Source organism: Capra hircus, chromosome 1 (genome assembly GCF_001704415.2).
Source record: "Capra hircus breed San Clemente chromosome 1, ASM170441v1, whole genome shotgun sequence".
Classification (NCBI taxonomy): Eukaryota; Metazoa; Chordata; class Mammalia; order Artiodactyla; family Bovidae; genus Capra; species Capra hircus.
Genome location: NC_030808.1, coordinates 24,460,092 through 24,468,821, shown reverse-complemented (window position 1 = coordinate 24,468,821; position 8,730 = coordinate 24,460,092). Strand labels below are relative to the sequence as shown.

Genomic DNA, 8,730 nt, shown 5'->3' with positions numbered 1-8,730 from the left:
CTTTTCTCCAAAGTCACTGCAGATGATGACTGCAGCCATAAAGTTAAAAGATGCTTGCTTCTTGGAATAAAAGCTATGACCAACCTAGACAGCATATTATAAAGCAGAGACATTACTTTGTTAGCAAAGGTTTGTCTAGTCAAGTTCATTTCAGTCACTCAGCCATGTCTGACTCTTTGCTACCCCATGAACCACAGCACGCCAGGCCTCCCTGTCCATCAAAAACTCCAAGAATTCACCCATACTCATGTCCATTGAGTGACGCCATTCAACCATCTCATCCTCTGTTGTCCCCTTCACCTCCTGCCCTCAATCTTTCCCAGAATCAGGGTCTTTTCAAGTGAGTCAGCTCTCTGCATCAGGTGGCCAAAGTATTGGAGTTTCAGTTTCAGCATCAGTCCTTCCAAGGAACACCCAGGACTGATCTCCTTTAGGATAGACTGGTTGGATCTCCGTGCAGTCCAAAGGACTCTCAGGAGCCTTCTCCAACAAGCTATGACCAAACTAAACAGCATATTAAATAACAGAAACATTACCAACAAAGATTGGTCTCAGTCAGTTCAATCGCTCAGTCGTGTCTGACTTTGCGACGCCATGAATCACTGCACGCCAGTCCTCCCTGTCCATCACTAACTCTCAAAGTTTATCCAAACTCATGTCCATTGAGTCGCTGATGTCATCTAACCATCTCATCCTTTGTCGTCCCCTTCTCCTCCTGCATTCAATCTTTCCTACATCAGGGTCTTTTCATATGAGGTTTGTCTAATCAAGTTTATTTCAGTAACTCAGTTATGTCTGACTCTTTGTGACCTCGTGGACTGGCACACACCAGGCTTCACTGTCCGTCACCAACTCCCAGAGTTTACTCAAACTCATGTCCATTGAGTCTGTGATGCCATCCAACCATCTCATCATCTGTCGTCCCCTTCTCCTGCCTTCAATCGTTCCCAGCATCAAAGTCTTTTCCAATGAGTCAGTCTTTCACATCAGGTGGCCAAAGAATTGGAGTTTCAACTTCAGCATCAGTCCTTCCAGTGAACACCCAGGACTGATTCCTTTTAGGATGGACTGGTTCGATCTCCTTGAGTCCAAGGTACTCTCACGAGTCTTCTCCAACACCACAGTTCAAAAGCATCAATTCTTTGGTGCCCAGCTTCCTTGATAATCTAACTCACATCCATACATGACTACTGGAAAACCATAGCTTTGACTAGATGGACCTTTGCTGGCAACAATGTAATGTCTCTGCTTTTTAATATGTTGTCTAGGTTGGTCATAGCTTTTCTCTCAAGGAGCAAGCATCTTTTAATTTCATGGCTGCAGTCACCATCTATGGTGATTTTAGAGCCCCCCCAAAGTAAAGTCTGTTATTGTTTCCACTGTTTGCCCATCCATTTGCCATGAAGTGATGGGACCAGATGCCATGATCTTAGTTCTCTGAATGTTGAGCTTTAAGTCAACTTTTCACTCTCCTCTTTCACTTTCATCAAGATGCTGTTTAGTTCTTCTTTGCTTTCTGCCATAAGTGTGGAGTCATCTGCATATCTGAGGTTATTGATATTTCTCCTGGTAATCTTAATTCCAGCTTGTGCTTCATCTAGTCTAGCATTTCTTATGATGTGCATGTCTTGTATGGATATGAGATTTGGACCAAAAACACATCTGAGTGCCAAAGAACTGGTGCTTTTGAACTGTGGGGCTGGAGAAGACCCTTGAGGGTCCCTTGGACAGCAAGGAGATTAATCCAATCAATCCTAAAGGAGATCAGTCCTGAATATTCATTGGAAGGACTGATACTGAAGCTGAAACTCCAATACTTTGGCCACCTGATGTGAAGAACTGATTCATTGGAAAAGACCCTGATGCTGGGAAAGATTTAAGACAGGAGGAGAATGGAATGACAGAGAATGAGACGGTTGGTTGGCATCATTGATGCGATGAACATGAGTTTGAGTAGACTCTAGCAGTTGGTAATGGACAGGGATGCCTGGCATGCTGCAGTCCTTGCGGTTTCAAAGATTTAGACATGACTGGGTGACTGAACTGAACTGAACTGAGTATAGAAGTTTTAGATATTATGATGATTTGTGTCACAAGATTTCATACAAAGTTATTTTCAGAAAGAGTTTATTCTAAAGAATAAAGTATAAACATTAGTCCAAAGTGAGATTAGGTATTTGCATATTCCAAGTTTATTGTAAATCACATGAAAAAGAGAAAACTTAAACCAACAACATGGGAGGAATGATGGTTGTAAACTGCAAGCACCAATTTTGTGTTTTTTGTTAATCTCCCTGTTATTCAGGTAACATTAACCACTTTTGATTCTCAGGATCTTCTCCTCTTCTATTTGTTTAAAAATGTAAGCTTTGGTTAGTTTTCAAATCAGGCTTTGCTTGTAGGTATTGTATTCTCAAGAAGGCAATCATCCAAAGAGAGATGGTGGGCTGATGGATTTAGAATATTTTACTTTTATTGTTAGTGTCTCCTTTCATACTTGTTAGCATTTGTCTTACATATTGTGCTCCTATGTTGGATATTTTACTTTGCTGAGAACCTCTGCCAATCTGATGATACTCTTTGTACCAAGATCATATACTACATGTAGAACCAAAATAATTTTGTTCATTTATTTTCAAGTAAGAAAGAATTCCAATTGACCTTATATTTGCTTAAATATGTATATAGTTACTTTAACTCATATGAAAATCTTTACCCTCAAAGCAAAGTCATACACCACTTAATTTCTGTAGTTACTACAAGTCATTGCCCCCGGTCTCCTTCCATTTCTATGCTATCTTCTCCCTTACATAACTTTGTCACCAGACAATTAGTTTCCATTTCCTCATCTTTGAGATGGGCTCATCATATCTACAACATAAAGGTGCCCTGAGGATTACAGTAGACAAATGCTTAAAAAATACTTAGTGTAATGCCTGATATGTAGTAGAACATGATGAACGATAGATTGTATTCTCCTTTATCTTACTTCATTTTAAGGCAAAATCCTATCATTTTTAGTAAGAACACGTGTAAGGGAAAGTCTTTCTTTTGGAGTGTAAGAACTTCATTTTTTGCCTATAAGAATAAAAGCATTGTTATTTTGTAGAGATGTGTTCAGTTCAGTTCAGTCGCTCAGTCGTGTTCGACTTTTTGCGACACCGTGATTCACAGCACGCCAGGCCTCCCTGTCCATCACCAGCTCCCGGATTTCACTCAAACTCATGTCCGTCGAGTTGATGATGCCATCCAGCCATCTCATCCTCTGTTGTCCCCTTCTCCTCCTCCTAACCCCTCCCAGCATCAGAGTCTGTGTAGTAGCTTTCAAATAGAATGAGTATTTCAATAAAGTATGAAGAAGAAGAACTTTAATACATAGGAGTCAGAGTTTCAATAGGGCTTGGGCTTCTGGGGATATGATCAGTTATTTACATTAAAAATAATGTAAAAAATAATGTGGGCTTCCCTGGTGGCTCAGAGGTTAAAGCGTCTACCTCCAATGCGGGAGACCCAAGTTGGATCCCTGGGTTGGGAAGATCCCCTGGAGAAGGAAATGGTAACCCACTCCAGTATTCTGCCTGGAGAATCCCATGGATGGAGAAGCCTGGTAGGCTACAGCCCACGGGGTTGCAAAGAGTCAGAACGACTGAGCAACTTCACTCACTCACTTACATTAAAAAAGCAACATCATAAATAGCAACTGCCCTTCAGAATTAGACTAAAATTGTGCTTTTTTGCATTGTCAATTTAGACACGAATTATAGGAGCACAGCTTGTGTTATTTTTCAATTTTCTATAAAAAGACTTTTCAAGAGTAGCATTTCAATAATATTTGAAAACCAGATTCTTGTTTTTTTTGAAACTGAGTTTTGCATTCCTACAGATATGGTAATATGGGGAAAATGGAAAATTAAATCCAAATTCTGGGAAATCTGTTTATATCAGCACCAGTAATATCTTGATTTAATGTCAGATCAGATATTATACAAGACAAATCAAGGACTGCATTTTTATTTCTAATGGTATCAAGGTGGTTAATCATCATTATTAAATTGAGGGCAGATGAGTCGTGTGTGTGAAATGAATGTGTGGACTCATTCCAGTTCCTCTGAGAAAGACCCTATAATTGGCATCAATTAGTCCTCTTGTTGGCAGTTTTAGTAAACCATCTGAAATTTAATAAACAAAGACTGAAATGCATTCTCAACGAAAGACAGTCATCTTGGACATTGATGAGAGCTGATTAGCAAATTGGCAGTTGGTATTCACCCTCCCTCTTCAAATATTGACTCAGTTGACTTAATGCTTTCCTCCACTTTGGAGAAGGAAATGGCAGCCCACTCCAGTGTTCTTGCCTGGAGAATCCCAGGAATGGGGGAACCTGGTGGGCTGCCGTCTACAGGGTCACACAGAGTCGGACATGACTGAAGCGACTTAGCAGCAGCAGCCACTTCATCAATGTAAGACTTCATTTTTACCACCTTCAAAAATAAATTCTCTCAAATAAGTATTTCTGAGATAGTTTTAATTTAACCCTTTTCATGTGCTCTAATATAAATGCATGTGCCTCAGAGATGTGGGGAACCCAAAGGTACCACTCGTTGCATTGATGGTATATACATTAAACAAAACTATGACTTTGAAGAGTTGATGCATTATCTCAAATGTTTAGTTTATTTATGGGGAGTAGAGCTATTCACTGAGAGATTCTCAGCAATGTTTTCATTTTAAACTTACAACTTTGTAAAATATGAGGCAGTGTTTTTTCCCTAATTTACCTGTGAGGTAATATGAGGTATGAACCCTAAGAGAAATTAGATCAAGAAAACATTGCAAATTATTATTCTGTTTTTAAAACTAATTTTCTTTTTTTCAGACTCATAACCACCAAGTCTATGTTTCCAGACCTGGCAAAGTTTCTTGACTAAGGATAAATGCGTGTTCATTCTATCAGTTTTAAAAGAGTCATGATATGGTGGCTGGGAGTAAGGGGGCAGAGTCTATAGAAAAATATGAAGGAAAGTAGTAAGAAGTTCATCAGTTATGTTTGTCATTTTACAATGTTGATTAGACAATTTTTTAGTCTCTTTTTCTTCACTATTAAGCAAACTGCTTTTAATAAGTGTATTAATTTATGGTTTTGTATATGTTTTACTTGATTTACCTAAAAATTTAATTCTCTTTCTTCTCTAGGAAGTACAAATACCAATATCAAATCTGTTGACATTCACATTTAACAATAGCTTTTAAAATACCTGTACCCCCAGAGCGGCGTTCCCAGGTGGAGGGTGATAATGCAAAGTGCTATGTTCCTGGCTGTCCAGCACGACTGTGGACCCATGGACAAAGGCGCTGGCACCGGCCCCAAGAACGAGGAGAAGCGAGAGAAGATGAAGCGAACCCTATTAAAAGATTGGAAGAGCCGTTTGAGCTACTTCTTGCAAAATTCCTCCTCTCCTGGGAAGCCCAAAACTGGCAAGAAAAGCAAACAGCAAACCTTCATCAAGCCTTCTCCCGAGGAAGCCCAGCTATGGTCAGAAGCATTTGATGAGCTGCTAGCCAGTAAATATGGTCTTGCTGCATTCAGGGCTTTTTAAAAATCTGAATACTGTGAAGAAAATATTGAATTCTGGCTGGCCTCTGAAGACTTCAAAAAAACCAAGTCACCCCAAAAGCTGTCCTCAAAAGCAAAGGAAATATATACTGACTTCATAGAAAAAGAAGCTCCAAAAGAGATCAACATAGACTTTCAAACCAAAACTCTGATTGCCCAAAACATACAGGAAGCTACCAGTGGCTGCTTCACAACTGCCCAGAAAAGGGTTTACAGCTTGATGGAAAACAACTCTTACCCGCGTTTCTTGGAGTCAGAATTCTACCAGGACTTGTGTAAAAAGCCGCAGATCACCACAGAACCCCATGCCACATGAGATGAAAGCAGAAGCCCAGAAATGGAGGACTTTTCATTTTTTTTCCTAAAAGGGGAAAGGCTGTCACCTGCCAAAAAGACTGACCTTGAATTCAGCCTGGGTGTTCAGGAAACATCACTCAGAACTATTGATTCAGAGCTGGGTAGTGAATCAGGAAGCTGGTCGCCTCGTAGGAGAAGCTGGTACTGGGTCGGCTTCCGTAACTGATGGAGCACAGAGAGAGAGTGTGGTCTAAATGCGGTGTGTCTCATGCTGGAAAAGCAGGAGCTTGAGACTGAAAGATAACAATGTAACACTATTGGTCCAGAAGCATTTACAATCAATAGGTCTGGGATTATGTGGCCTTAGCTAGCTGGCTGTACATCTTTCCCTAAATCAGTCCTTGTTACCACATAGTGGTTTAGATGTAGTTTCTTTAGCTCTAGATAATATATGTTTACTATGTGCAAGGGTACTGAAGTTCCTATGACTACAGATCATCAGTACTGTTGTCTCATATAACTCTAAAACTGAAACGATTTGTGTTTGAACTGTCAATTGGTGTCTGTACTAGAATGAGTGCTTTTGTGTAGAAAGTGGCAATGTCCCTTATGAGTGCCAAAACTGTCCTGATGGCAGCTAAACTTTGAAGTGGTCTTTGAATACTTTTAATAAATTTATTTTTATAAATTAAAAAAAAAATACCTGTGGAACAATATAGTGAATGTTGAAAAAAGATAGTATAACATGAACTAGTTTGGAATTAATTTATTTTGCATATTTCTCATGAGGCACGGTGAAGGACATGGGAGCTTGGTGTGCTGCAGTCCATGGGGTCATAAAGAGTCGGACACAACTTAGAGACTGAACAAGAGGCATAGTGCTGTTCATTAGTGGGTAAAATTTATTGGAATCTACACTAGACATCATATTTAGGTATTTGTGTTTATGCTAGCCATATTCCAGGAAATTCTTCAGTTTGCTCACTAGTCATTGCAGTGAGACTCAAGATACAGAACATGTGAGCTGAAGTTGAGTTAAAGACTTACATTCCTAAAGTGGAGATGAGCCACATAGATACTCATTTGCATTTTTGATGTGCAATATAGTGATGTGTACCATCTCCCCCTCAAATGATATCAGTGAGGCACTGAGAGCCCAACTTAGTTAAAATTTTCTAGTAATTTAAAACTTTTATAAAGAAGCAACCTAGATATCACTTGTAATTTAGATGTCACTTGAAGTCATCTTGTCCTACAACATTCTAGAATAAAATGGGCTGGCCCCACTACTCCTGTACTGTGGGAAGGCCATCCTCAAATATATGTAATTTATAGAAGTTTATAGTTGCAGGGCCCCCTCTTATGCCATATTTTGATTTTTAGTTCGCTCCATTTTACTTTCATCTCATCCTTCAGGTTGCTATTACTCTTCATTCTGCATGAATGCAAATATGATGACCTTTGGGTTGACTCTACCCAAGTACTTGGCCTGGTCCTTAAATCTCCCAAGACTCTTCTCTGGGAAGATCCCAGTTTAATTTTGCAAAGTCTTTTAGTTTCTCTTCTCCAAAGAGCCATAGACTGACCATTTTATTCTACTACACTAAGAGGTTTCCTCCATTTTCACTGTTTCTCAGAGAAGAAATAAAAATATTAGTCTTTTCTTTCTTAATTTCTCCTAGGGACTGGAAATGGTACAAAAGAGAATTATGAGACAGAGTGACCTTCATCAACTTTGATTTTTAATAGTGTTTTGTTTTCTTTTTTTTCCAACATATCACATTGATCTTCAGGAGTTTCATTGCTGTAACACAGAGGCCAGATTTCATAATAAATGGCAAGTTATCATTTCTGTTGAGGATATGGTATTCTTTCAGACAACAAAATCAATGAATGCTTCCTGTGTTGTAGCTTCAGAGAAGAGAAACACACACACATGAATGACATGTAGTAGCCTATATGTAATAGAGGAATCCAAAGAAAAATATATCCATAACTTCAACAGAGATGGATAAGCTCCAGGAAAAATAATTCTGACCTTAAAAAAAAATTCTTAGCTGCCAACTATTTATCAAAAGATTCTTGAGGTAAGAACCTCAAATTTTTACAAAAGCAAAAGATGAAAATCAAAGTAGCTTTTAAAAACATACAGCACTATTTGTCCGTTTTTAGGATCTATTCCTCCAAATCCTGTTTTTAAAACCCACCTGGTAACTGTCCCTAGAAGTTTGCCTCCTATTATACATATTAGTTTTCCATTATTCCAGGACTTTGTCCTCACCTTAAAATGCTCAAGATTTTAGGGAAATTTCAGGGAAAGTATTTGAATTGAAAAGGTTTTCATAGTCAGATGAGTGAATTATGAATGCAGGAAAATGGGGTAGTAAGAAAGTCATTTTTGCTATAAAGCCCTATAGACGTTTTTATTGTGTCAAAGAGGTAACCTAATAGTCTACATATTTGTATCAAATCCAAGTCAAGGTCTTACCAAATATTCCCAAGTATATTACCCAATATCTAATAACATAGGGTGGGAGAAGGCAACAGCAACCCACTCTAGTACTCTTGCCTGGAAAATCCCATGGAGGGAGGAGCCTGGTAGGCTACAGTCCATGGGGTCGCAAAAAGTCGGATTCAACTGAGCAACTTCACTTTCATTTTTACTTTCAAGCACTGGAGAAGGAAATGGCAACCTGCTCCAGTATTCCTGCCTGGAGAATCCCAGGGGCAGAGCAACCCGGTGGGCTGCTGTCTATGGGGTCGCACAAAGTCGGACAAGACTGACGCAACTTAGCAGCAGCAGCAATAACATAGAGTAA

At 39.2% G+C, this 8,730-nt stretch overlaps 1 protein-coding gene across 1 annotated transcript; it reads left to right on the top strand.

Moving 5' to 3' along the window:
* Positions 5,287–6,603, top strand: LOC102183454 (regulator of G-protein signaling 2). Its single transcript, XM_013968213.2, is given in 1 exon segment — positions 5,287–6,603. A coding segment is annotated over 1 exon segment (636 nt). The 5' UTR covers positions 5,287–5,294; the 3' UTR covers positions 5,931–6,603.